The sequence below is a fragment of the Podarcis vaucheri genome (genome assembly GCF_965113315.1).
Source record: "Podarcis vaucheri genome assembly, chromosome: 13".
In the NCBI taxonomy this organism is placed as follows: Eukaryota; Metazoa; Chordata; class Lepidosauria; order Squamata; family Lacertidae; genus Podarcis; species Podarcis vaucheri.
In genome coordinates this window covers 4,806,544-4,833,192 of record NC_138751.1, presented here as the reverse complement: position 1 = coordinate 4,833,192, position 26,649 = coordinate 4,806,544, and the positions used below count along the sequence as shown (strand labels likewise).

Sequence of the window (26,649 nt, the reverse complement as noted above, 5' to 3'; positions counted from 1 at the left end):
GGGCTGGGTGATCGGCTCAGAAATAATGTCGGGTGGGGGGCGGGAAGGGAAGGGAACAAACAGATTTTTCTTTAAATTCCTCAACTGCAATCACAATACCCAACTGTGGAATCTCATAGATTTACAGAAGCAAGAAATCTGTGGGGAGAGGCTGCCCCCTTATGGTACTTAGCGAGTCGTGCAGCACCCGTTTCATAATAGCCAATAAAACAAGCAATTCAAACAATGATTCCTGCTTATCTGAGATAAAGGACTAGAAATTATTTGCGCACCAAGAATATTCCCCCCTTATCTCATCCACAATGGCCATTTTAAAATGTGGGTAGCTTCAAACAGCATCTTAAAAAGCAAAGGTCTTTATAGTGAAAGCTCTGGTTTTCCCAGTAGCGATGTATGGAAGTGAGAGCTGGACCATAAAGAAGGCTGATCGCCGAAGAATGGATGCTTTTGAATTCTGGTGCTGGAGGAGACTCTTGAGAGTCCCATGGACTGCAAGAAGATCAAACCTCTCCATTCTGAAGGAAATCAGCCCTGAGTGCTCACTGGAAGGACAGATCCTGAAGCTGAGGCTCCAATACTTTGGCCACCTCATGAGAAGAGAAGACTCCCTGGAAAAGACCCTGATGCTGGGAAAGATGGAGGGCACAAGGAGAAGGGGATGACGGAGGACGAGATGGTGGGACAGTGTTCTCGAAGAGACCAGCATGAGTTTGACCAAACTGCGGGAGGCAGTGGAAGACAGGAGTGCCTGGCGTGCTCTGGTCCATGGGGCCACGAAGAGTTGAACACGACTAAACGACTAAACAACAAGCTTCAAACTTCATCCCTTGTTTGACCTATTTCCATGTAAAAGTGAGGGCCAAGATTTGCAATGATCACAAGCCCCAAATTCTCCCCACCCCAACAGAAACCCATGCAACTTGAAAGCCTGTATTTAAAAATACACCGCAAGTTCTCTGCATTAACTTACCTTGCAGGACTAACATACATTTTTACAGCGGATGTTTGCATGAAACAAGGTTCTCTGTTTTTAAGATTAAAAAATAATTAAAAATCCTAATTTCAGAACAGGCAGGAAAAGTCTTAGACCTTTCAAAGTACAGTGGTACCTCTAGTTGCGTTCACCTCTGGTTACGTATCCTTCGGGATACGTACATGGCAAACCCGGAAGTGTTTTTCTGGGTTTCGCCGTGCACGCATGCGCAAAAGCGCTAAACCGCACCGCACGCATGTGCAGAAACAGCACCTTCTCTGCATCTTTTCGTAATCCTGTGTCGGAATTCGCACCAACGCCCTCCCCCTACAGAAAGGCAAAGACTTAGGAAAAAGAGCTACAATCATCATAAACTTTTATTAATCACCTGCATCACTTACTTGCCAATGAGAGGACGTATTCTTTCGTCAGGAAATAGCAACTGGTGACGAACATTCACAAAACCCACCACAACAGCCCTGCCCTCCCCCAAGCGAGTCAGCACCACGGCCCACCCGTTGGGCAAGGGGTGGAAAACTATTTACAGAGCACAGAAAAGTGGGGGGCAATGGAAAAATCCAATTCTTCTCCCCTTATATAAAAAACAGGAAACACACACACATACATACATACAGTTCCCAAGGACAAGACTCAGATCGACACACAGGTGCCCCAAAATCTTTCCCCTGCGTGGAGCTAGTGCTTCCGCTAGCCGGGCGAGAGAAGAAAAATGCTGGTTTTTTGGGGACAGGAGAGATTCCTTACCCTCGTGCCACCGACCCACAGAGGCACAGTGACAATTCTGCCCTGACCCAACATCTCTCCTTCAGAGCATGCAGAAAATCTAGTCCCTACGGCAACACCCAGCTCCATCCTGTCAAAAAACACACAGTTTTCAAACGTCCCCTCGCACGACGCACGTTCTCTCTTTGGTACAAAAGCGCCACACGTAGAAACATATAAACACGGCGACGTTCATGGACCGAGGGCACCTGTGGCACGCCAGAGGTCCCACACCCTCGCAGCCCTGTGGCAGTATCAAGCGTTGGCGTTGGGCCGCCTGGCAAACCCGGGAGGCACGAGGAAGGGGGCCGAGGCTACGGGGCGGCCTGGGGCTTCTCCTCCGCCCCGGTGCCCGGGGAACACCACCACAGCTGGAGAGAGTTGTCACCGTGGTCTTGGTGGCGAGCGGACGGCCTTCTCCCTTTCTCCTGGTCGTCGTCCTCGCTGTCCCACAGGTCGGGGAATTTGCGCTGGCCGGAAGCCGTGGCCAGAAGGGGCAGGCTGGGGTGGAGGCTAAGAGAAGGAGGCAGAAAGACGGGGGGGGGGGTCAGGCTTCAGGGAACCTAATAATAATAATAATAATAATAATAATAATAATAATTTATTATTTATACCCCGCCCATCTGGCTGAGTTTCCCCAGCCACTCTGGGCGGCTTCCAATCAAGTGTTAATACAGCATTAAATATTAAAAACTTCCCTAAACAGGGCTGCCTTCAGATGTCTTTTAAAGAGAAGATAGCTGCTTATTTCCTTCACATCTGAAGGGAGGGCGTTCCACAGGGCAGGTGCCACCACCGAGAAGGCCCTCTGTCTGGTTCCCTGTAAACCTCACTTCTGACAATGAGGGAACCGCCAGAAGGCCCTTGGAGCTGTATCTCAGTGTCCGATCCCCCTCCCTCATGGCTGGGGACACAAGAAGTTCTCACCATGGTATTTTATTCCCTCCTTGCGAGAAGCTAAGCTACAGGGAACCAGGCAGAGGGCCTTCTCGGTGGTGGCGCCCGCCCTGTGGAACGCCCTCCCACCAGATCTCAAAGAGATAAACAACTACCTGACATTCAGAAGACATCTGAAGGCAGCCCTGTTCAGGGAACTTTTTAATCTGTGACATTTTAATGTATTTTTAATCTTTGTTGGAAGCCGCCCAGAGCGGCTGGGGAGGCCCAGCCAGATGGGCGGGTTACAAATAATAAATAATAATAATAATAATAATTATTATTATTATTATTATTAAGATCTTTTTGAGTTCATTGTATATTATATGCCAAAATTCTCTTATCTTCACGCAGTCCTACCACATGTGCATAAAGGTTCTGTTCTCCTACTCTCAATGCCTGCCTAGTTCTGGGAGAAGTGAGGGATCTGGAATGCTTTCTAAAGACTCCGTCTGTCAGCTGTCTCTCCCCGGTGATACTTCTCCTTCTTCCTCCTGCTCCCCTCCCAATATTTCCTAGCTTCTCCCCTCTGCAGCCTCTGAATAATAATAATAATAATAATAATAATAATAATAATAATAATAATAATTTTATTTATACCCCGCCCTCCCTGGCCAGAGCCGGGCTCAGAGTGGCTAACACCAGTAAAATCACAATAAAAACATAATAGGGAAGGGGGGGGGAACCAATTTAAAATACAGGTTAAAATGCAGCCTCATTTTAATAGTAGCCCATAGTTCAAAACCATAAGGGGAGGGAAACATAAGGGTCAGATTGAGTCCAAACCAAAGGCCAGGCAGAACACCTCTGTCTTGCAGGCCCTGCGGAAAGATGTCAAGTCCCTCAGGGCCCTAGTCTCTTGGGACAGAGCGTTCCACCAAGTCGGGGCCAGTACTGAAAAGGCCCTGGCCCTAGTTGAGACCAATCTAACCACCTTGTGACCTGGGACCTCCAAGATGTTTTTGTTTGAAGACCGTAAGGTCCTCCGCGGGGCGTACCAGGAGAACCGGTCCTGTAGGTACGAGGGTCCTAGGCCACATAGGGCTTTAAAGGTCAAAACCAGCACCTTAAACCTGACCCTGTACTCCACCGGGAGCCAGTGCAGCTGGTAAAGCACTGGATGAATGTGATCCCACGGCAAGGACCCCGTAAGGAGCCTCGCCGCAGCATTCTGCACCCGCTGGAGTTTCTGCAAATCACTGTTCTAAATCTATACTGTCTCCCTCTTCTCAGGAAGTGCAAGGTCCCCACCATTCCCCTTCAGTCCAGTCCCTGACATTGGGTGGGCAAGTAAGGGTGAGGGGAGTGCCACCCACCCACCCTCAGTGCCAGTCCATCAACAGGCCTCAGCAGGAATGGCTGACAGATTTGGGCATGAAGTACTGTTTTGGGGGGACAGGGAGCAGGCGGGTGTGGGGGATTCCCTGGTCCTGAATGGGGCAACTGTGCCCCCGAAGGACCAGGTGCGCAGCCTGGGAGTCATTTTGGACTCACCGCTGTCCATGGAGGCGCAGGTCAATTCTGTGTCTACCAGCTCCATCTGATACGCAGGATGAGACCCTTCCTGCCCGCAGACTGCCTCACCAGAGTGGTGCATGCTCTGGTTATTTCCTGCTTGGACTACTGCAACACGCTCTATGTGGGGCTACCTTTGAAGGTGACCCGGAAACTGCAATTAATCCAGAATGCGGCAGCTAGACTGGTGACTGGGAGTGGCCGCCGGGACCACATAACACCGGTCTTGAAAGACCTACATTGGCTCCCAGTACGTTTCCGAGCACAATTCAAAGTGTTGGTGCTGACCTTGAAAGCCCTAAACGGCCTCAAAGGCCCAGTAGACCTGAAGGAGCGTCTCCACCCCCATCGTTCAGCCCAGACACTGAGGTCCAGCTCCAAGGGCCTTCTGGCGGTCCCCTCATTGCGAGAAGTGAGGCTACAGGGAACCAGGCAGAGGGCCTTCTCGGTAGTGGCGCCCGCCCTGTGGAACGCCCTCCCACCAGATGTCAAAGAGATAAACAACTACCTGACATTCAGAAGACATCTGAAGGCAGCCCTGTTCAGGGAAGTTTTTAATGTGTAACGCTGTACTGTTTTTAACACTTGATTGGGAGCCGCCCAGAGTTGCTGGGGAAACTCAGCCAGATGGGCGGGGTATAAATAAATTATTATTATTATTATTATTATTAGCCTGGGGAAGAAGAAACCGAGAGGAGAGATCTTCAAATATCTGCAATAATCCCAACCCTCAGGGGTCCTAAAACCCCATTTCCACCTCTGAATCAAGGGCAGGGCCTCAACACCCCCCCCCCCAATAAGTACCTGATCCCGTTGACGCAGTCACTCAGAGCCTGGAACTGCAAGGTGGGGTCCAGAAGGGGGTGAGCCGGGTTGTTGCTGCTGCTGGGGCCCCGAGCCGTGTCCCAGACGCTGACCAGTCCTTCTGTGTCGCCGCTCAGGAGAAATCTCCCACTCCTGCGGAGGAAAAATAGTAAATAATAATAATAGATTTTTTATTCATGTCCCACCCTTCCCGGTTCAGAAAACCGGGCTCAGGGCGGCTAACAACAAATTTAAAACACTTAAGCGATGCAACAACATCTCAGCGTAAGGAGGTGGAGGTTGCAGAGAGGGAGGAAGGATTCTGCACGGAAAGGAAAAAGTTGCAAAATAAATAAGAATGCCCAGACCATAGCTGTCAACTTACAGATTTGAAAATAAGGGATCAGCAGCCAAAATAAGGGATTTTAGTCAACCAGCAGCCAAACGAAGCCTCAAGCGGTGGTTCCCACAGCGCAACAACCCGGCAAAGGGGATGCAGCAAGGAAAACCACCGTCACCTCTCCGCTGGGAAGCGCTGAGCAAAGGCGAGTCCCCAGGCAAGGCGGCTGATTTGATTGGCACAAGGCATGCAAGCTCCACCCCCCAGTCGTTCTCAGACTCCTTCTTGGGTGAGCAACGCAGCCAAGCAACACAGCTGGAGCCTCCCTCCTCCCTGGCCGGCAGGGAGGGAGGGAGAGGAGCTGCTTCCTTTGAAACCCGGGAAATTTAAGGGACATCATCAATAAGGGACAGCAGCGGGACAATTGTTTATTTATACCCCGCCCTTCCCGGTTCAGAAAACCGGGCTCAGGGCAGATAACAACAGATTTAAAACACTTAATTGATGCAACAAAAAACAGCATGAAATACAGTATAAAACGTGAATAACAATAAATTCAGAATTCAAAAATCAATTTAGGGGGGAAATCCATACAATAAGCATTAGATGATCACCAGGGCTAGCTGGCTGAATTGGTCCTATTTGGGCCAGCGAGGAGACCAGGGGAGAATTAGCTGTGGGATCCCAGAGTGGGTAATCTTCATAAAAAGGGGAGGGGGAGGGAAGGAAAGGGAATAAAAGATCAGGCTAAGTTCAAATTGAAAGCCAGGCGGAATAGCTCTGTCTTACAGCCCCTTTCTTTCGTATTTGTTGTTGTTGTTTTCCTGTATTATTTAAACAAAAATAAATAAACAAAGAAAAGGATATCATCTTGTAGGGCGAGAAGGGTGCACTCACGGATCTAAGTCGAAATACAGCCTCTGGTTGGTGGCAACTGTCCGGGACACAGAAAACAGGACCTCGCCTGGCTGCCGAAGGTCCCAGCAGAGGATCTCAGTGTCCTGGAAAATAAAGGCAACAGCAAGCCCCCATCACAGGCCGCTTCCCCCAGGCCGGCCTTCCCCAAGGTGGCGCCCCCTCCAGCTGGTTTTGGTCTGTGCTGCTTGGGGCTGATGGGATTGATAGACAAAACCAGCTTGGGAGCACCGGGTTGGGGAATGCTGCCCCAGACTTCGAGGGAGATGGGGGAACCTGAAGTCTCACTCCTGTTCCCCCACGTATTCCCAGGAAAGAGAGGATAAAGTCCACACTTGCCAGAAATAACTGAAGGCTGGGCGAACGAAGCATTTTGCGTGGGTGTTAAACTGTGGAACTCACTCCCACAGGACAGGCAACCCGGATGGCTTTAAGAGGATTAGGCAAATTCATAGAGTTGAGGACTGATTTATGGGCTACTTTTAAAATGAGGCTGCATTTTAAATTGAATTTTAACCTGTATTTTAAATTGGGTTTTTTCCTATTATGTTTTATTGTAATATTATTGGTGTTAGCCGCCCTGAGCCCGGCTCTGGCCGGGGAGGGCGGGGTATAAATAAAATTGCAGCAGCTAGACCGGTGACTGGGAGCGGTCACCGAGACCACATAACAACGGTCTTGAAAGACCTACACTGGCTCCCAGGACGTTTCCGAGCACAATTCAAAGTGTTGGTGCTGACCTTGAAAGCCCTAAATGGCCTCAAAGGCCCAGTAGACCTGAAGGAGCATCTCCACCCCCATCGTCCAGCCTGGACACTGAGGTCCAGCTCCGAGGGCCTTCTGGCGGTTCCCTCACTGCAAGAAGCCAAGTTACAGGGAACCAGGCAGAGGGCCTTCTCGGTGGTGGCGCCTGCCCTGTGGAACTCCCTCCCGTCGGATGTCAAAGAGAAAAATAACTACCAAAATTTTAGAAGACATCTGAAGGCAGCCCTGTTTAGGGAAGTTTTTAATGTTTGATGTTTTACAGTGATACCTCGGGTTGCTGACACTTCAGGTTACAGACTCCGCTAACCCAGAAATAGTACCTCAGGTTAAGAACTTTGCTTCAGGATGAGAACAGAAATCGCGCGGCGGCGGCAGGAGGCCCCATTAGCTAAAGTGGTACCGCAGGTTAAGAACAGACCTCCAGAACGAATTACCTAAGTTCTTAACCCGAGGTACCACTGTATTGTGTTTTTAATATCCTGTTGGGAGCAGCTCAAGAGTGGCTGGGGAGGCCCGGCCAGATGGACAGGGTTACAAGTAATAAATTACAGTGGTGCCCCGCAAGACGAATGCCTCGCAAGACGGAAAACTCGCTAGACGAAAGAGTTTTCCGTTTTGGAGGTGCTTCGCAAAACGAATTTCCTATGGGCTTGCTTCGCAAGACGACAATGTCTTGCGAGTTCCTGCTGGTTTTTTTTCCTCCCCCCCCCCCGCTAAGCCGCTTATCAGCTGATCTGATCAGCAGATAAGCCACTAAAAGCCACTAAAAGCTGCTAATAGCGCTAATCCGCTAATCCTTCAATGGGCTTGCTTCGCAAGACGAAAAAACCGCTAGACGAAGAGAATCACAGAACGGATTCTTTTCGTCTTGCGAGGCACCACTGTATTATTATTATTTATTATTATTACCATTAGTCACTGTGAGAACAGGATGCTGGACTCAATGGGTTCTTAAGGGCCCGGCCCACAATGCCCCTCGCGCCTGCGCCCAGCCCTCAGCTTCCCCCCCACAGGTAAGCTCTCACCTTGCGCCCCCCGGTGAAGAGGTGGAAGCCGTCCGGGGAGAAGAGGGCGTGGGTGACGCCCCCCTGGTGCCCGTGTAGCATGGTGAGGGGGTCGCCCTCCGCCTGGGAGTAGAGGCCCACTGTCTTGGAGTACGAGGTGCAGGCGTAGATGGGCTGCGTCGGGCTGAAGGCAATGCAGGAAATAATCCCACTCTGGCCCTGTTTCTTCACTGGGGGACCGGAGAGGGGAGAGGTTAGAGGAGAGAAAGGGCTTCTCTGCGCAGCGTTAACCTGCGGAACTCCCTCCCACAGCAGACAGCTGTGGCCACCGGCTTGGGTGGTTTCAAAAGAGGACTGGACAAATTCAAAGAGGGCTATCGAGGGCTGCTAGCCTTCATGGTCGGAGGCAGAGATGCTTCTGGATCCTGGTTGCTGGGGCGGGAAGGGGCTCTTGCGCTCGGATCCTGCTCATTGGGTTTCCCACAGGCTGGTCGCACTGCGAGAACAGGATGCCGGGACTAGGAGAGCCGTCGGCCTGATCCAACAGGCTGCTCTTGTGCTCAGGAGAGCAGGGACAGATGCAGGGCGCAGCAGGGCCTTTTCTGCAACTGCCCCCAAGGTTATGGGACAACTTTCCAGAGGAGGCGCGTCAACACTGTTATAAGAATTCTAAAGTCTCACATATAAATGTTCATAAATGTACAAGGCAAACGCATACGCAAGTATAGAAACCACGTGTCTGAAATAGTACAGGAGAGCAATCCTGAAGCTGTTTTGACTCTCAGTGTATTTCTCTGCAAGGTGGGAGGAAATAGAGAAAGCCTTCCCATTGACTTTTGCTTACAAATCCTGTCTTAAGGGCGTATTTGTGTAGGAACAGGGCGAGCCTGTGACCTGGAGTCAAGAACTGAAGTGACCATTATCAGGTCTCCTGGCAGACAGGATTTCTGCTGTAGACCGCCTCCTTCTGTGATGTATGTACGATGCTTTGGGGGGTGGTCTTGGGCTACAGGGTGGGCAGTTTCAGAAGTCTATATAGAAGCTTGTTCTGGGTTCTCTCCTCCCTCCTGCACGCAGTGAGCGGGGGACCCTGTTGCAACAGTTTAATAAAGATCAGGCTTACTAGCTGATTTGCTTCTCAATATTCTCTGGTCGGAGTCTGTTATTTTCTCCGGCCAATAGGGAACCCACTTAAGGGCTCTGTATGGGCTCCCTTAAGGGAAAGGGAGCAGTTTTTTTCTTATACAACACCAACATGCAATTGTTAGGCTTCCCAAAGCGGTGCAACAGCCGTTTACCTCATTTTAAAAAACACACACATCTGATCTGAGCCAAGGTTTCTAAGCTTATGGGGGACGCGGGTGGCGCTGTGGGTTAAACCACAGAGCCTAGGACTTGCCGATCAGAAGGTCGGCGGTTCAAATCCCTGCAATGATGGGGTGAGCTCCCGTTGCTCAGTCCCTGCTCCTGCCAACCTAGCAGTTCGAAAGCACGCCATTACAAGTAGATAAATAGGTACCACTCCGGCGGGAAGGTAAACGGCGTTTCCGTGCGCTGCTCTGGTTTGCCAGAAGCGGCTTAGTCCTGCTGGCCACATGACCCGGAAGCTGTACGCCGGCTCCCTCAGCCAATAAAGCGAGATGAGCACCACAACCCCAGAGTCAGCCACGACTGGACCTAATGGTCAGGGGTCCCTTTACCTTTACCTTTCTAAGGTTATGACTGGCTGCTGTTGGCACTGGGACTTATTAGTATCCCAGCTTTTTTCTCATGGTACACCCCCTCCTCATTTAATCCCAACGACAGCCCAGCGAGCTTGGCGAGGCCGAGAACGGCAGGAATCTTTATGGGTCGAGAGGGATTTGAACTCTGGTCTCACGGGTCGTAGTCCAAACACTCAGACCAGGACACCACCCTGCCCAGATCCCTGCCTCCACCGTTTTGCTCCTGGCCCCATCGAGACACGCCAACGGGTCCCTCAGCCCCAAAGCACCCGAGAAGGGGAGATGTTGCTTTGCCCAGAAACTCCCCGGATGGATCTGAGGCCGACTCACCGAGGGTGGGCCTGTTTTCGCACATGCGCCCGGGCCGCGCCGTGTCAAACACCCTCACGATCTTGTCGAAGCCGCAGAAGAGCTGGGAGCCGTCCGGGGTGAAGCACAAGGAGTAGGCAGCCGTCAGCTCATCCTGGCGAGAAAATGGGAGGGTCAGCGGGAACCAACTCCAGGAGAATAGTAATAATAATAATTTTCATTTATACCCCGCCCTCCCCAGCCAAGACTGGGCTCAGGGCGGCTAACACCAGGTATAAAAACAATTGATTAGAATACAGCTTAAAAAACAAGGTTAAAACACAACATTAAAATGCAGCCTCCTTTCAGTAGAACTCAATCAAAAACCTTTTTGGGGATAAAAACATCAAGTCATCATCAAGGCCAACTATTCAGACTGGTCCTACGTGGGCCAGAAAAAAGCCAGGGAAGTCCCCAAATAGGAGTTCCATCACAGAAGGAGAAAGGAAAAAGGAACGAGGGGAAGGAGATCAAGTTGATTCCAAACCAAAGGCCAGGTGGAACAACTCTGTCTTACAGGCCCTGTGGAAAGAAATCAGATCCCGTGGGGCCCTGGTCTCATGAGGCAGAGCGTTCCACCAGGCCGGGGCCAGTGTTGAAAAGGCCCCGGCTCTGGTTGAGGCTAATCTGACTTCTTTAGGGCCTGGGACCTTTAGGGCGTTGCTATTGCCCACACCACGTCTGCTGGGCAAAGCCAGCGACACCCACCCACCCCCCGGGCACATGCTCACCAGGTGATTGTAGGGTCGAAAGGTGGCGCGCAGGTCTCCGTAGAAAGCATCCCATATGTGGATGGGATTGTCCCGGCTGCTGCTGGCAACACTGCAAGGGGCAGAGAAGCAGAAGGAGGGCCAGTGAGGGGCAGCCGGGGGGCCGGGTGAGCTGGAAAGGAAGGGGCAGGCAAAAGGGTGGGCAGTGCTCGCTCACTTTCCAGTGCCACCCTGCACTTGGGCATAAATGCCAAAGACAAACCCTGGATGAGCCCTGGCAAATTCGTGGAGCAGAGGGCTAGTGATGGCGGGGCTGTGCCCTGCCTCTGCAACTGGAGGGAGCGATGCTTCTGAATTAACAGTGAGGGGGGAATGTGCTCTTGCACTGGGGGGTTCTGCTCGGAGGTTTAACACCTGATCCCACTGTGAACGGTTCGCTTTGAGAGCTACTGTTATCTGCGATGGCTGCTGTCGTATTATCATGGGGGAGCCGAATGACATTCACAAATTTATCTGAGCAGTCAATTTTCAGGAGGACAGTCCACAGGGCATTACGATCTACAGTACAAGACAGAAGTACTGTTTTTGGGGGACAGGGGGAGCTGGTGTGAAGGACTCCCTGGTCCTGAATGGGGTATCTGTGCCCCCGAAGGACCAGATGCGCAGCCTGGGAGTCACTCTGGACTCACCGCTTTCCATGGAGGCGCAGGTCAGTTCTGTGTCCAGGGCAGCTGTCTACCAGCTCCATCTGGTACGCAGGATGAGACCCTCCCTGTCCGCAGACTGTCTCACCAGAGTGGTGCATGCTCTAGTTATCTCCCGCTTGGACTACTGCAATGCGCTCTATGTGGGGCTACCTTGGAAGGTGACTGAGAAACTACAACTAATCCAGAATGCGGCAGCTAGACTGGTGATTGGGGGTGGCCGCTGAGACCACATAACACCAGTCTTGAAAGACCTACATTGGCTCCCAGTACGTTTCCGAGCACAATTCAAAGTGTTGGTGCTGACCTTTAAAGCCCTAAATGGCCTCAAAGGCCCAGTATACCTGAAGGAGCGTCTCCACCCCCATCATTCAGCCCGGACACTGAGGTCCAGCTCCGAGGGCCTTCTGGCGGTTCCCTTACTGCGAGAAGCCAAGTTACAGGGAACCAGGCAGAGGGCCTTCTCGGTGGTGGCGCCCTCCTTGTGGAACGCCCTCCCACCAGATGTCAAAGAGATAAACAACTACCTGACATTTAGAAGTCAGCCCTGTTCAGGGAAGTTTTTAATGTGTGACATTTTAATATATTTTAAATCTTTGTTGGAAGTCACCCAGAGTGGCCGGGGAACAAATAATAAATTATTAGTATTATTACAGTGTCGAAAGCCTTAGTCAAATCAATAAGCGCCATATACAGAGGTTGGTTTTGCTCTCTGCATGTTTCTTGGAGCTGTCGAGCGGTGAAAATCATTTCCACTGTTTCCCTAGAAGGCCGAAAACCATTTTGGGATTCAGGAAGGGTCAACTCAGATATTGTTAAGAGACGGTTTGCTAAGATCCTTGCAAGAATTTTGCTGGCCGCAGTTAATAGGGAGGTCTCCCACTGGGGCATCTGGCTGGCAGCTGCAAGAACAGGACGAGGAGTGGCCCAATGTCTGCAGGCAATGGCTTCCACCTGCCTTGCCTGCCCCCCGCCCCCCACCCTGGGAGCCGTTCCCAGACCGTGACTTTGAGAACAGCAGAGGCAGTTGAGAGGAGAATTCAAGAATAGTTTTTTCGTTTTGTTTTGTTTTGAAAATAATTTTATAAGTTGTGTGTGTTTGTTTCTTAAATTTAATCCTTTTACATCCTTTTGTATGATTTGCGGTATTTTATGCATTGTGATTTGCTGCTATTTTAATCGATTATAGATGATTAATTCATTATTGTAACTGATAAGTGTAAACTGTCTATTACCCGCCCACCTGTCAAACCACAATGCCAAGGCAGGGGACGTACAGGTTCCAGCTCCCTTTCCAAAGCCCCATCTTTCTAATTAGGCGTTGATTAATTTCAATTCAGTTAATTTAATTAAGGCAGCGTTCAATTATTTCGGCAATTGGCTTTTCTGGACGCCTCTCATGGGGCTGTTCAAAGCTCGAGCCTCTTCCGGCTACTTGGCAAAATGTTTTCTTTCTTTTTTATTCCCACCAGCAACTGGGGAAGAAGAGGAAGGCAGGGGGGGGGAAAAGAGGGGAAAGATGGATTTACAAACAAGTCTGCGGGTCGGAGGAGTTCATCAGCGGGAACCAGCAGTAATCGTAGACGGTGTCTCCTTCGGCCATGCGCAAGACGGGACTCTGGAGAGAGAGAGAGAGAGAGAAATGAGCACCCTGTCTGGAGCAGAGATTGCAACCTTTGCAGAAATATTTCCTGCGTTAGTCTAGAAGACTGGCCCCCACCCAGTCTTTCCTGCCCCCACACTCTTTGACGTCCCACACAAAGGAAGATTCGCGCCTGGGAAAGCGACGCGAGGTCTTTCCCAGAATCCTCCTCTGTTCTGCGCTCTAGGGAAGAGCAAGGCTGGCGAGACCTTTCGCAGCTCCACAAAATCCCTTTCTGAGGCAAGACCAGAACCGTATTCCAAACAAAGTGTTTTGTTTTTGTTTTAACTATTTATCTTGTGCTTTTATCCTGAGTTTTTATCCTGTGAACCGCCCCGAGATCTTCAGATGGAGGGTGGTATATATATATATATATATGCAGGTTTTGGTGTCTTCGGGTGTCTTCCCGTGTAAGAGTCGGGGTGTCTGTGCGACGTTTCGACGAGGTCTCACTCGTCATCTTCAGGCTGGTGCTTTCGGCTTCTTGTTACTGGAACAGAGCAGAGTCTGGTGTTTGAGTTCCTATAAATACTGTTGAGGGGTGTGGTGTATAGCCTCCAACGTTCTGGGTAGAGAGGAAGTTCCTAGATTAGTGTGCCTTTTCTTCTTTTGTTCCTTAATTACTTGAGGGAACCCAGTAACAAGTAACTGGAGCCCAGTAACAAGAAGCCGAAAGCACCAGCCTGAAGATGACGAGTGAGACCTCGTCGAAACGTCGCACAGACACCCCGACTCTTACACGGGAAGACACCCGAAGACACCAAAACCTGCATTCCTATACCCGTGAAAATCTACGAAAGCAAATATATATATATATATATATATAAATAAATAAATAAATAAATAAATAAATAAATAAATAATAATAATAATGTGATATGGTAATCTTTATTGTCATTGTCCCATACAGAACAACGAAATTGAAAAAATCTACATCACACATTCAAAAACCAACAAGCCTGCTATCCCAGCCTGGTTAGCCCCCTAAAAACTCTGAGATACCCCATAATTAAATACAATATACTCCCATAGAGACTACCTTACACTGCGTTTAAAACCAAAATCGCATTTGGATAGAAACTGTTTCTCAGGTAGCTAGTCCTAGTCTATATAACCCTGTTCCTTCTTCCAGAAGGCAGAAGCTGAAAGAGATCATTTCTGGGGTGCGCATTATCCTGCGCTATCTCTGCAGCTTTCTTATGGCACCTGGAAGCATAGATTTGATCCAAGGTGGGAAGAGTGCACCCAGTTATTCTCTCCGCAGTCTTTACAACCCTGGACAGCATTGTTTTTTCCCTGGCCGTGCAGCTCCCAAACCACACACGGAGACCATAAGTTACAGACCATATGTTAATACACTCTCCACAGTACAATGGTAAAATGCCATCAACAGGTCCTTTGAGAGATTATTTTTCCGGAGGATTCTCAGAAAATATAACCTCTGCTGTGCTCTCTTCATCAGGTCTTTACTGTTTTCTCCTCAGGTTAGGTCATCTCTCAACCTCATTCCCAGAAATCGAAACATCGAGACCTGTTCCACACACTTCCCCATAATAATAAATAATAATAATAATAATAATTTGTGTAACACTATCACTAGTTTTGTTTCCAGTTCCTTCCCTCATGGTCACAGAATCTGCCTTATTTTCACAGCTTGCACGCTGCTGCGTTCTGGGTCTATGTCTTCATTGAGTGATCTGCTACCTGCCCGAGGCCTCATTCCCGGCCAATCATGCCAGTTCAGACCCATGGATGTTAGGAATATTTCTGCCCCTGCACGCACCGCTTTGCACCTGTTTTCGCTGAACTGCCTATGTCCCTTTACCACGCCATTTGCTAACTTTGGAGAGGTCCTTTCGGAGCTCAACCCCATCTCGTTTTGAGGACCCTGAACCATTTAGCATCGCCGGCAAACTCTGGAATCTCACCGCTCACCCCCCATGTGGAACCCGCTGTTAGAATTCCTGCTCCATGATTGCAGTCATGGGATTTTTGTCTTTCACATGACGGTATATGTTTTGACTCCACAAAGTGGGAAGTGACGGAAACAGGATGTTTGTGTTACTGTGAAGTGGAACTGTTCTGCCCGGACACTGAGGTCCAGCTCCGAGGGCCTTCTGGCGGTTCCCTCGCTGCGAGAAGCCAAGTTACAGGGAACCAGGCAGAGGGCCTTCTTGGTAGTGGCGCCCGCCCTGTGGAACGCCCTCCCACCAGATGTCAGAGAGAAAAATAACTACCAAACTTTTAGAAGACATCTAAAGGCAGCCCTGTTTAGGGAAGCTTTTAATGTTTAATAGGTTACTGTACTTTAGTGTTTTGTTGGAAGCCACCCAGAGTGGCTGGGGAAACCCAGCCAGATGGGCGGGGTATAAATAATATATTATTATTATTATTATTATTATTATTATTATTATTATTATTATTATTATTATTATTATTATTATTTGTTATTTCTCTTTGCTGTCTGCTGCTAGAGAGAGGGAGCCATGTTGCAGTGCTCCGTGTGTGTTTATATGTAAATAAAGTAGATTAGCCAAAATGCTGAGTTCCTGAGGTCTGTCACGCGAACTGTGCAAACTCTGCGGATCCCTAAGTGTGCCGATGCCTGTTGGCATCGGTCGCTGTGATGTTCGGGCTGAAGAAAGCTTTTGAAGCTCCCGAACGATCGACCAGGAGGGAGGGAACATGCCAGTCGGGCATGTGTCTCTGCCAGGGTCTTACTCGAGTGTAGGGATGAGCTTCTGACACCTACAGCACCTCCAGGTATTTCTGGGGCTGCAATTCCCCATCGCCACCACACTGCCCCCCAGCATGGCCAATGGTTTGGGATGATGGGAAGGGAAGTCCAGCAACTTTGGGAGGTCCAGAGGCCCCCTGATTTCTGCCACAGGAGAATTTGCCTCTTCCCCTCCCGACGCAAACATGCGCTGGCAGGCAGGCAAGACGCACACTCGGCGCTCATACCACTACCAACCATTTCAGAGATGGTCCCCCATTCCTCCGCGTACAGCTCAGCAGGGAGGTTGTAGATCCGCAGGGTGTTGTCAGCACTGTTGGTGAGCAGGCAAGTCCCGTCAGGAGCCCTGGGGAGAGAGGTGGGAAGGGGCACACTGTTATTGAGCAGAGTGGCAACTTATTCCCTTGTTTGTCCAGACCACGGGTTAGCAAACTTTTTCAGCAGGGGGCCAGTCCACTGTCCCTCTGACCTTGTGGGGGGCCGGACTATTTTTTTTTGGGGGGGGGAATGAATGAATTCCTATGCCCCACAAATAACCCAGAGATGCATTTTAAATAAAAGGGCACATTCTGCTCATGTAAAAATACCAGGCAGGCCCCACAAATAACCCAGAGATGCATTTTAAATAAAAGCACACATTCTACTCATGTAAAAACACCAGGCAGGCCCCACAAATAACCCAGAGATGCATTTTAAATAAAAGGACACATTCTACTCATGTAAAAACACGCTGATTCCCAGACCGTCTATGGGCTGGATTTAGAAGGCAATTGGGCTGGATCTGACCCCCGGGCCTTAGTTTGCCTACCCATGGTCCAGACTATGATAGGCCACGGGCCCAAACAATCGTTTTGAGGCTCAGGGAAGCCAAGTTATACAGCAAGAGGGGAAAGAGATAACACACAACCCGTCTCCCCAAATATGATTACCCCATCCCCATCTTTCCCTGCCCCCCCTTCCAAAGGAACGGCCCATTGCTGTCCATCAAGTGTTTCCAAACTGGGAACATTCTTTCATTTGTGGTGGACCTGTAAAAGGGTATTGGAGAATAATTCATAATGAATGGAAAAAACCGTTTTAAAGTACCTTTCCAAAAAAACAAACAAACAAACAAAAAAACCAGAGTCTTTTTTGTTGGGGATAATTCAGATGGAAATTCCCAGGCGTCAAAAAAGGTTATTTATGTATGCCACTACTGCGGCCCGTGTTTTGTTAGCCCCCAAATGGAAAACAAGTGAGGTCTCAACCAAAGAAGAACGGCAACTTAAACTGATGGAATATTCAGTGTTTGTGGACCTAACATATAGAATAAGAGATCAAGAAAAACATATGTTTAAAGAAGATTGGAAAATGTTTGTTGAATATATGGGGAGAAATTGTGTACACTTGAAAAATGTCGGCAGCATTAAGATAAAATCAACAATGTAAATAAGTTTTGATGGATGTAATAATGGAATACTGAATGCTTTGTTGTTGTTTTGTTGTTTAGTCGTTTAGTCGTGTCCGCCTCTTCGTGACCCCCTGGACCAGAGCACGCCAGACACTTCTGTCTTCCACTGCCTCCCGCAGTTTGGTCAAACTCATGTTTGTAGCTTTGAGAACACTATCCAACCATCTCGTCCTCCGTCGTCCCCTTCTCCTTGCGCCCTCCACCTTCCCCAACATCGGGGTCTTTTCCAGGGAGTCTTCTCTTCTCATGACGTGGCCAAAGTCTTGGAGCCTCAGCTTCAGGATCTGTCCTTCCAGTGAGCACTCAGGGCTGCTTTCCTTAAGAAATGCTTTAGTTTATGTAAAACATGCAGGGATTTATGATGTACAAAACGAACCACAGAAAGTGAAGAGGGGAAATCACTGATATTTTGAGGATGTTTAAATGAGTATTCTAAATTGTAAAATTAACAAAAATTATTTTTAAAAAGAGTTCTCAAACTCTACTCAAGAAGAGAAGTCAGAGACCAACAAGACAACAAGTTATTAGAAGGAAGGGGCCTTTTCATAAGCTGTGAAAGGGTTGAAGAAAACACCATCTTCTTAGAGAGTGCTGGATCAGGCCCATCGCCCATTTAGTCCAGTGTCCTGGTCTCACAGTGAGCAACCGGATGCCTGCAGGAAAACTTCAAACGAGATCTGAGCACGAGAGCAGCTCTCCCCTCCTGTGGTTTCCAGAAACTAGGAGGATCGCTGCCTCTGACTGGGGAGACAGAACACAGCCATCTTGACTAGGAGCCATCGATAGCCCTCTCCCCCTCCATGAATTTGTCCAGACCTTTTAAAGCCCATCGCAGCCTCCTGTGGAAGGGAGTTCCACAGTTCAACTATAGTTCAGCTTCCCCAACCCCATCCCCACTAATTCCCCTGGCGTACCACCCATTATTCCATCATGCAGCACAAAACCTCCAGCTGAAAACCTGGCAAACCAAAGGCTTATATCATCTAATAGGTAAAGGGACCCCTGACCATTAGGTCCAGTCGTAGCCGACTCTGGGGTTGTGGCGCTCATCTCACTTTACTGGCCGAGGGAGCCGGTGTTCAGCTTCCGGGAGGTCATGTGGCCAGCAGGACTAAGCCGCTTCTGACGAACCAGAGCAGCGCACGGAAACGCCGTTCACCTTCCCGCCGGAGCGGTACCTATTATTTACTTGCACTTTGACGTGCTTTCAGACTGCTAGGTTGGCAGGAGCTGGGACCGAGCAACGGGAGCTCACCCAGTTGCAGGGATTCGAACCGCCGACCTTCTGATCGGCAAGCCTTAGGCTCTGTGGTTTAACCCACAGCGCCACCCACGTCTATATCATCTTATAGACTTCTATAATAGACTTCTATAAAAATAACAAACCTTTGTCAACACAAGAAATACAAGACAAACTAGAAGACACCCAAATGTCCTGGTTAACACATCACCAATTACATGCCCTCTTAAACAATCCAGTAGTAAAATCAGCAGCAGCTAGGCCCCTGACAACCTTCGAAAACCTCCTAACAATAAAGGGACATGGTAAAGGGATGGTTTCCACAATATACAAAATAGTACTACAAAATCCCACAAACTCCCTAGATGCAATCAAAAAACAATGGGAGAATGACATAGGTTATGAGATTAACCCCACTCAATGGACCAGAATATGGTCTAAACCCCCCTTTCCATCCATATCAACAAAAAGAAAAGAACTCACTCTGAAAATCACCTACAGGTGGTACCTAACACCAAGAAAACTAGCGCTAATACGCCCAGGAACGTCACCAAAATGCTGGAGAGGGTGCACCTCCACAGGCACATACCTCCACATGTGGTGGGAGTGTCCCAAAATCCAACTATTCTGGACAACTATAGTTCAGCTTCAACATTTGCCAGTGACGAAGGCGGAGAGCGAAGGGAGCAGTGCGTGTTTTTGCTCCTTACAAAAGCCAGGAAATCAGAAGAACTGGGTGGCAAGAAACGGAAATTCCGACTCGAACACCAGGAAGAACTTTCTGACTGTGAGAGCTGCTCAACAGTGAAAACGGTCTCCCTCGGGACGTTGTGGACTGTCCTTGCTTGGGAGGTTTTTAAGCAGAGATTGGACGGCCATCGGTCAGGGGTTCTTCAGCTGTGATTCAGGGGGTTGGACTAGATGACCCTAGGGGTCCCTTCCAAATCTACAGTTCTACAATTCCAGTCCACTCACCATTTGCAGCCTTTAAGGAAATTCTCCGGTATGTGGCTGTACTCCACCCAGGAGCCTGTCAGAGGTTTGGGGGCCTGCGAAAAATCGTAGGTCGGGAAGCTAGAAGGGGGAGGAAAAGGAAAGTCACGCTGTGCTAAGCCAGGAACACCCAGCCACCCCCTTGTGAAGCTTGCTAACATCCCATTCCCCTCCCAGGATCCAGCCCAAAAGGAAGGGCAGGAGCTTCTATAGGAATACTGCAATAATAATAATAATTTATTATTTATACCCCGCCCATCTGGCTGGGTTTCCCCTGTCACTCTGGGCAGCTCCCTAATCCCTAATAATAATAACAAGGACAACCCTATCCCTGACCCTAAGTCCAATCCCTATCTCAAACCTCTACCCCTATTTCTAATAAATAATAATAATAATAATAATAATAATAATAAAGGATACAGGAGACCACCCCCTTCGCTCAGACACGCTGGGGCCTCACCCTCAGAAAGAGAACTCTGAAATCCAGCCCCCCTGCAATTTGTGGTGGATCAAAGTATCAATATACACAGTGGAATAAGCAGTAAGAGTAAGTTTGAAGAGAACAGTGAATGATGGTGTAAGGGTTTCAAGCTGGCTGTGAAGATGAGTGAGGGATTTTTCTAGCACTGATAGATGAATCTATGGCAGTGTTTTTCAACCACTGTTCCGCGGCACACTAGTGTGCCGTGAGATGTTGCCTGGTGTGCCGTGGGAAAAATTGAAAAATTCGAAAGATTTTTTTTTTAAAAAAAAGTCAATTTTTCGCCCACTAGGCGGGCGCCGGACTGTGTCCACCCTATTTTCCATCCATCCTGGGTGGGGATCAGATCGGATGGGATCGGATGAGAGCGGACAGGCGGTCCGCTCTCATCCGATTCTCCATAGAGAGCGGCGGGGCTCTGACATCTCCCTCTCCGCACACAGTGGTGGTGTGCCTCGTGATTTTTTTCATGAAACAAGTGTGCCTTTGCACAAAAAAGGTTGAAAAACACTGATCTATGGCCTTGTTTTCACTCAAGGCTGTACCTACGACGCTACTTTTGCTCTTCCGACAAGGCCGTTGCAACTCTGCTTACCGTGAGGCTTAATTTCTACGCATGTGTAAAGGCGATGGAATTCCTAAATGTGCGTAACTGAAAGGTCCGTGAAGCTGGCTTCTGTGGTCTCCCAGTAGCTGCTATTGTTCTGCCCTTATGCGTTAAACACCACAACTAGTGTGGCAAACTGAGTACAAGTAAACTGAAGTTAAGCATCCTGTTTGTAATGTTAAGGAGTGAGAGCCTGCAGGCCTTAACTGTGTAAATCCTTAAGTGATCTTGGATTATGCAACTGAACCTGCTTTTATTTGCACGACCAGATTTATAACAGTGCAAAAAGAGCAAATACACTAGGGCTCATGCCTGCAAGAGGGCAAAGGCTAAGTTTACTTCTTTTTTCAAGTAAAACAAAGAAAGTTATGAAACAAAATGTGTAGGCACCTTTCTAAGCAATTTTGGTGAGATAAGCCACGCTGGCAGCTCATGCCTTTAAGTGCATTTAGCCAATGCTGTGTTTAATAGTATAGCAATTGCATTTTAAAAAAGAAGAAGCGGCTATTGTGATTATTGTGAGATGCTTTGAGCTAAACATTTGTTGTTGGGAAAGCGGAACACAAATATTAAATCAATAATTTTAAAAATCATCTTTCTATACCAGCTGTACACCAGCTGCACTGGCTCCTGGTGGAGTACAGGATCAGGTTTAAGGTGCTGGTTTTAACCTTCAACGCCCTATACGGCCTAGGACCCTCGCACCTACGGGACCGCCTCTCCTGGTATGTCCCACAGAGGAACTTACGGTCTGCATACAAAAACATCCTGAAGGTCCCAGGCCACAGAGAGGTTAGGCTGGCCTCAACCAGAGCCAGGGCCTTTTCAGCCGTGGCCCCGATCTGGTGGAACGCTCTGTCCCAAGAGACGAGGGCCCTGCGGGACTTGACATCTTTCCGCAGGGCCTGCAAGACGGAGCTGTTCTGCCAGGCCTTTGGTCGGGGTTCAGTCTGACTCCCTCTCCCCTTTCATAAGGACTTGCATGAAAGCGGCCTCCCAATTTTTCTCACAGGCCCGTATAAGTTCAGCACAAACAGTTGGGTCTGGTGAGCATTTAAGGTCCCCAACCCTAATCTGTGGGTTGCCATCTGATTGGATTTTATTCTGATCCTGATCTGATTTGAGGATGTATTTTAATTGATTGTCTGATTTTATGTTAATGTGTTATATATTTGATGTTAGCTGCTCTGAGCCCGGCTTCGGCTGGGGAGGGCGGGATATAAATAAAATTTATTATTATTATTATTATTTCCCCTCCCTGAACTGGGCAAAGGATCAATCTGAGCTGGTCCTCCACCCATCTGCCTGCAAAGCAAGACCCGACACTCACTAATACTCTCCTTCCTCTGCCAACATTTCTCCTCCATCAATCGCGTCTTCCTTCTTTTCTTCCTTGAGGTGATGCGCTGTCTCCCCGATCTCGGGTTCTTCCTTCGGGGGTTTGGGCCCAGGAACTGCCTCCACAGCAGCCCCCTCTTCTTCCTGGCCCCCATTTAGCCTTGGCACCTTTGCCGCAGGTCCAGAAATGGCCCCAGGGTCCACCTTGCTGTCGTCTGGCTGCTCCAGTTCCAGCACAACCTGATGGTCAAGGGGCGGCTCGGCATCCATCACACAAGCCTTGGAGTGTCTCCTTAAGCCCTGCTCCTAAGAGGCGCCACCGCTACTACTACTACTAAGAGGACAGTGTTTATGTAAGCCAGACCACCAGGGAAAGCTTGAGTGTACCGCAGCGCCGGGTGCTTCATTCATCCCAACGGAAGAAGATGGAGGTTGCCGAGAGGGAGGAAGGATTCTGCACGGAAAGGAAAAAGTTGCAAAATAAATAAGAATGCCCAGACCATAGCTGTCAACTTACAGATTTGAAAATAAGGGACCAGCAGCCTCGAAAATAAGGGTTCAGCAGCCAAAATAAGGGATTTTAGTCAACCAGCAGCCAAACGAAGCCTCAAGCGGTGGTTCCCACAGCGCAGCAACCCGGCAAAGGGGATGCGGCAAGGAAAACCACCACCACCTCTCTGCTGGGAAGCGCTGAGCAAAGGCGAGTCCCCAGGCAACGCGGCCGATTTGATCGGCACAAGGCATGCAAGATCCACCCCCCAGTCGTTCTCAGACTCCTTCTTGGGTGAGCAACGCAGCCAAGCAACACAGTTGGAGCCTCCCTCCTCCCTGGCCGGCAGGGAGGGAGGGAGAGGAGCTGCTTCCTTTGAAACCCGGGAAATTTAAGGGACATCATCAATAAGGGACAGCAGCGGGACAATTGTTTATTTATACCCCGCCCTTCCCGGTTCAGAAAACCGGGCTCAGGGCAGATAACAACAGATTTAAAACACTTAATTGATGCAACAAAAAACAGCATAAAATACAGTATAAAATGTAATAATAAATTCAGAATTCAAAAATCAATTTAGGGGGGAAATCTATCCAATAAACATTAGATGATCACCAGGGCTAACTGGCTGAATTAGTCCTATTTGAGCCAGCGAGGAGACCAGGGGAGAATTAGCTGTGAATTAGCATATACCTCTATTCATAGAAAAAATACCAGAGCGGGTTACAAGATTTACACATAAAGCCAAACAAAAAACGTCAAAATCAGGAATCAGATAACTGTATTGTGGAAGATGTACTCTTAATTGCCGGAGTAAGACTGAAGGAACAGAATAGTTTCCCGCAGGTTTTTTAAAGTCACCGTGTGCTAAGTTTTAGTGTTTAAGCTACTTGGGGGTGGGAGACCAGCCCCCCTGTACTCCTGTTGCTCCCCAGGCCTACTGAGAGTGCTGAAAATAATAACTGCAAAGAAAGCCAGTGGTGGGCAAGTTGTTAAGAGTGCTGAACTAGGACCTAGGAGAGAGACCAGGGTTCAAATTCCTCCACTCGAATACATGAAGCAGCTCACTGAATCACTGCCTCTCTCCTCCTAACTTACCCCAAGGTTGTTGTTGGGGATTAAATGACATGGAGAACCACATATTCCGAGCTGAAAAGCTGGAATATTATTTATTTCATAAAATTCATAATATTAATTTTTTGTTCTTCTGCTACACATGCTGTTTTAAATGTGCATTTTATATTAGACTTCCTTTAGTAATGTTTTCTTTTGAAACATTTATGATAATTTTTTTGTTAACACCGCTGCATTAAATGTGCCTTCTGTACTTGACCTTCTTTGTAATGTTTTTATGATAACCTTTTTTGTTAACTATGCTGCATGTTTTATTTTGAAATCTTTCAAGATAATATTTCAGTTTCCTGCTAATTATGTTGTTTCGAACGCATACTTTATACTTGACTTTCTTCTGTGATATTTCATTCTGGATTGTTTTACTTGGATGTTTTAACGTGGGCTTTGTGTTTTTATTTTGTATTTTTAATGCTGTGACCCACCCTGAGGTGGCATACAAATTTAATATATAAAAGGCTTGCAAACCACTTTGAGATCCCCCCCCCCACACACACATAAAAACAGAAAGTGGCGTTGAAAGGAAATGAATAATAATGATGTATCGATTGTAATGAAAGAAACAAACCTCAAAGCCATTCACAAAAAGTGATAAAATCCGAGAAAGTGAAACGAACAAACCTCAAATTGCTTCACAAAAAGGAACAGCAATAAAATTGTGGGAAGGAAAGATCACAGACGTACTTTAAAACATATGAAAGTGAAAACATTAAAGCAGATCAAGATTCATGCCAACTTTCCAAGCAGCTTTGTGTAAACGAGAATGTTTTGGGCTTTTTAAAAAAGAGAACAGCGAACTCTAGATGTCAACAGGCAGGGAGTTCCAAAGTACAGGTGCAATAGAAGAGAAGACGACGAAAATGATGGACTTTGCAGAAGTGGTGAAGCTGACGGAAAAAAATCCAAAACCAGCACGATCAAGTATTCCAAAAAGATTGGAATAATTTATCCAGTATTTGAAAAAACATTGTAAGCCATTAACATCACCGCTAGGATTGCCTGAAGCCTTGTAATGAGAAATCATCTTCCTTTTCACGTTTATTTAAATCTTGAGGTACCTTGTAACGAGTTTAATTAAAATTAATTAGAGTTTAATTAAAACGTATTAAATGCTCTGATAAAAAGGTGAATTTTGGAAGCCACGAGGTGGGAGGGAAGGAAGTGGACAGGCTCTATAGAGCCAGAAAGTGGAGAATAATGATGTGATTATATATTATAAAATGGAAAATAAATAAAAATTATAATTTTTAAAAAACCAAATACAAAGTGCAGGCGCAATAAATAAAAGTAAATAAATTACCTATTTTAAGGGGAGAGGGTCGGGGGTGCAACTACAGAAAAAGCCCCCCCCAATCTCCCCCCGCCCAGAGAACAGGAGCGCCCCTTTACCTCCCAGCAGCTCCCCAACAGCAACTCATGGGCAGCCACTGGAGGCGGCCATGACACCCCGCCGGCTCCGCCCACTCGCGTCTCGCGAGAGCTGGAAGGCTCGGGCTACCTCTCGCGTGACGCTCCGCCCCCCCAGCCTACCCATAGAGATACGAAAGGCTGTTAGAGCGGCGCGCGGCGCCTCGGTGTTTGGAGGGAGAGTTTCCGGGTTTGCAACGGGGTGGGCGGGGTTGCGGGAATGGAACCCGCGAGTTTTGCCAGAGGCGTGTGAATGGGCAGTCGCGTGTCCGCGCTCCACGTCCCGAACAAAGAAGGTGGCAGGAGGAGGAGGGTGCCGGTGTTGGCCAAGGGCAATGCAAAATGGAAAAAGAGAAAAGGAAGTCTGCGGCTAACAGGGTGGCTTACAAAAACCCTGCAGTTGTGATAGGAATTTTGAGGTCTTAGATATATGGTAATGCTCATTTATATATATATATATATATATATATATATATATATATATATATATATATGCAGAATTTATCATGCGAAAGCCTGGGCTGGATGAATCCCTAGCCAGAATTAAGATTGCTGGAAGAAATATCAACAAACTCAGATATGCAGATAACACAACATTGATGGCAGAAAGTGAGGAGGAATTAAAGAACCTTTTATTGAGGGTGAAAGAGGAGAGTGCAAAATATGGTCTGAAGCTCAACATCAAAAAAACGAAGATCGTGGCCACTGGTCCCATCACCTCCTGGCAAATAGAAGGGGAAGAAATGGAGGCAGTGAGAGATTTTACTTTCTACGGCTCCATGATCACTGCACATGGTGACAGCAGTCACGAAATTAAAAGACGCCTGCTTCTTGGGAGAAAAGCAATGACAAACCTAGACAGCATCTTAAAAAGCAGAGACATCACCTTGCCGACAAAGGTCCGTATAGTTAAAGCTATGGTTTTCCCAGTAGTGATGTATGGAAGTGAGCGCTGGACCATCAAGAAGAATGGATGCTTTTGAATTCTGGTGCTGGAGGAGACTCTTGAGAGTCCCATGGACTGCAAGAAGATCCAACCTCTCCATTCTGAAGGAAACCAGCCCTGAGTGCTCACTAGAAGGACAGATCCTGAAGCTGAGGCTCCAAGACTTTGGCCACCTCAGGAGAAGAGAAGACTCCCTGGAAAAGACCCTGATGTTGGGAAAGATGGAGGGCACAAGGAGAAGGGGACGACAGAGGACGAGATGGTTGGACAGTGTTCTCGAAGCTACAGACATGAGTCTAACCAAACCGCGGGAGGCAGTGGAAGACAGGAGGGCCTGGCGTGCTCTGGTCCAGGGGGTCATGAAGAGGCGGACACGACTAAACGACTAAACAAGAACAATGTTCATAAGTGTACCAATCAAGCACATACATAGATCAGCACAGGAAGACCGACCTGAAACCATTTTGATTCCCAAACTGACCAAATGCTTTCCCTGCAAGGAGGGAAGAGGTGAGGGAGCCTTCCCATTGTCTCAGGAATTGAGTAATCAACATTTTAATGGGTGACAGACTATCAGGAAAGGCAATTGGATAACCTGGAAAACAGGAAAAACAATATTCAAATTTCTGTTTTAGACCACCTTTTCTGTGATGTAGGTGTGATCTT

The 26,649-nt window shown here is 48.2% G+C and overlaps 1 protein-coding gene and 1 long non-coding RNA gene across 3 annotated transcripts in view; one reads left to right on the top strand and one right to left on the bottom strand.

The window, feature by feature from the left end:
- The window catches only part of LOC309518156, a 350,853-nt gene that overhangs the window by 285,135 nt on the left and 39,069 nt on the right, over window positions 1–26,649 (top strand). The gene's annotated exons all lie outside the window — the stretch shown is intronic.
- WRAP53 (WD repeat containing antisense to TP53) lies at window positions 1,333–25,105 on the bottom strand. 2 transcript variants are annotated; one of them, XM_082197735.1, is made up of 11 exons: window positions 25,020–25,105; window positions 22,002–22,463; window positions 19,566–19,664; window positions 16,138–16,246; window positions 13,051–13,139; window positions 10,839–10,929; window positions 10,090–10,222; window positions 8,057–8,265; window positions 6,249–6,352; window positions 5,012–5,164; window positions 1,333–2,269 (listed from the first exon to the last, which is right to left on the bottom strand). In XM_082197735.1, exons 2-11 carry the CDS (start codon window positions 22,277–22,279, stop codon window positions 2,071–2,073), a joined length of 1,464 nt encoding a protein of 487 aa, XP_082053861.1. In that variant the 5' UTR covers window positions 22,280–22,463; window positions 25,020–25,105; the 3' UTR covers window positions 1,333–2,070. The 2 variants fall into 2 exon arrangements, with proteins under 2 accessions (XP_082053861.1, XP_082053862.1); XM_082197736.1 differs by lacking the exon at window positions 25,020–25,105 and adding an exon at window positions 24,931–24,945.